The sequence below is a fragment of the Otolemur garnettii genome, unplaced genomic scaffold (genome assembly GCF_000181295.1).
Source record: "Otolemur garnettii isolate 467f Iridium unplaced genomic scaffold, OtoGar3 scaffold00067, whole genome shotgun sequence".
Lineage (NCBI taxonomy): Eukaryota > Metazoa > Chordata > Mammalia > Primates > Galagidae > Otolemur > Otolemur garnettii.
The window spans coordinates 8784396-8786889 of NW_003852462.1; the positions used below are offsets into that span (position 1 = coordinate 8784396).

Sequence of the window (2494 nt, forward strand, 5' to 3'; positions counted from 1 at the left end):
AGCAATTCTCTTGCCTCAGCCTCCCAAGTAACTGGGAATACAAGTATCTACCACAACGCCTGGCTCCTTGGTAGTTATCTTAAGATGATATTAAATCGGCATCTGATTTTCTGTCAGTGGAGGGTACTGATACTGTGGGTAATTCAAACCAATTCAGTTCAGTTTTGTTGATACACAACTTAGGGATCTGTTAATTGATGTTGTCAGATTTACTTTCCCTACATGTTGGGTTTAGCTTAATAGTAAAATGAACTTGAAATGTTGACTACTGATGGCTGATGAGAAAAGATGTCTCAGAAGAGGAGTGGTGTTCTGTGGATTGTCCTAGATTGATAGCATTAGTTGCTTTGATTGTGAGCAGTAATTACATTGTTATGGACTATTTCAGCTGCCGAGAATGGTGGTATTTTGCTTTGAATGCTAACTTGTATGAGATCAGAGAGCAGAGGAAATGTTGTACCTGGGAGTTTATGTTGCATCGTGCCCGTGATGCTGTGTCTTACACTGACAAGTATTTCAACAAGTTAAAAGGAGGCTTACTGTCTGCAGAGGACAAGGTGAGTATACTGTTTCTTGTCTTTATCCAGAGCATAAGAGCGTTCTCTTAAAGGCTGAAGAAAATGGGATCTGTGAAGAAATGAAGTTCCTTGCCACAGGGCATAATTTTACAGGATAGAGTTGGTCTTACCACAGTGAGACCTTAGCCAGAAGCGTCCTACGCCCTCTGCTGACTGAAGAGAGCCAGGCCATGGGGTAGAAGGAAGAAGAGATGGCCATGGTCTCCCGGTGCCCTTGGGCCACACACCTCTTCCCTAGCTCTCTGTACAAGGCCTAGAGAGTCTTTTTCATGCAGTCAGTCACCTGTGCCTCTATGATCTTAATCCTAATTCTTTTCCTCTGAAGTCTGTAACTAATCTCTTTAAACTTTAATTTAGATTTTCTGCAATCCCAGTTGACTTGATTGACCTTGGGATTTTGGTGGTAGAGGCTAGGTGGGTAAGTAGGTGGTGAAGACAAGCTCATGTTTTAGTCACTGTAGACTAGAAATCCTTAGAACCACCATTCCTGGAGTCCACGCATGGGACCCCACCCCTTCTCTAGCAGGCTGCCTTTTGTCTCCTAGGGAAGGGGAGTAGGAATTGCTTTGCGCCTTGATTTGTTTAGGTTTTGTGAGCATCAGTTTTTGCAGTGGCTATTTAGACCATTTCCAAGATTTTGGCTCAGATGCTATCTCTTAACTATTTCTTTCGTAGACTTTTCCAAGCAAAAAGGAATATACTCTCCCTTAGCACCTACTGCATGGTAACAAAGGGCAGTTCTGAATCCCTAGGGGTTCTCACCTCTCCTGCCAGCACCCTGAGGCCATGGCCCACTCACTTTTAATTCCTTTTTTCAGTAGTGTCAGACAGTTATATACATAGGAATCCTATGAAAAGGAGGGGATAAACCAGTTTATTTTGAATGGTTTTCTTAAAGGTATAGGCAAAGACATGGAGAGAGGAAAAAATCTAAATTATAACTGAGATGAACAAGTAAACATGTATAAGCTCCTTTGTCTTAATATTAGGGTATAAGAAGCAGTTTAGGATAGCTAACTTCTTTATCTTGGTATATAACTGGCTACTATCCCTCTTTCCTAACTAGTATGAAATAAGTTAAAAATGACCGTATGCTTGCTGTAATCTTACACGAAGCATAAAGGAGCTGGTGTCTGCACACTGCTTTGCTCATATGAGCCAATGGCTGTGCAGGCCCTCTGGGACCTGCATCAGTGCTGTGGGATTGCAGCAGCGCATGTGCTTCAGTGACCCATTTAAAACCAAGTGCTGCTGTATTCTGCTTCCCCTCTAGTCACTGTTAGTCCCAGATACCATGAGACTTGTGAGTGATATTTTTGAGACCAAGTTAAACCTATTGGATGATATGGAAAAGCTGTTTAAAACAGAAACAGCAATCACAGAACTATTTATTTCATTACTTGGCCCTCATTGGAAATGGTAGGGGTTCAGATAGTTCTTTTGCTGTACCTGTAGTGGTTTTAAAGGGTGTCCAGGCTTGGCGCCTGTAGCTCAATCATCGAGGGTGCCAGCCACATACACTAGCTGGTGGGTTCGAATCCAGCCCAGGCCCACCAAACAATAATGACAACTGCAATCAAATAGCTGAATGTTGTGGTGGGTGCCTGTAGTCCCAGCTGCTTGGGAGGCTGAGGCAAGAGAATCGCTTAAGCCCAAGAGTTTGAGGTTGCTGTGAGCTGTGACGCTATGGTACTCTACCCAGGGTGACAGCTTTAGACTCTGTCTCAAAAGAAAAACTGGTGTCCATTGTTTCTGGACCTATAATATCTGTTTTTTGTTTGTTCGTTTTTGTTTTCACCAAAACAGGAAGAAATGTGTCGGATTGAAGAGGAACAGAGCTTTGAGGAGTTGAAGATTTTGCGTGAACTGGTTCGTGATCGATTTCACAAACAAGAAGAACTAGCAGAGGTGAGAAA

At 42.8% G+C, this 2494-nt stretch overlaps 1 protein-coding gene across 1 annotated transcript in view; it reads left to right on the forward strand.

The window, feature by feature from the left end:
* Positions 1-2494, forward strand: part of VPS13D (vacuolar protein sorting 13 homolog D) — a 275140-nt gene that overhangs the window by 31953 nt on the left and 240693 nt on the right. Inside the window, 2 exon segments of the mRNA XM_023515148.1 lie at positions 389-557; positions 2385-2486. Of these exon segments, the coding sequence (XP_023370916.1) occupies positions 389-557; positions 2385-2486 (271 nt within the window).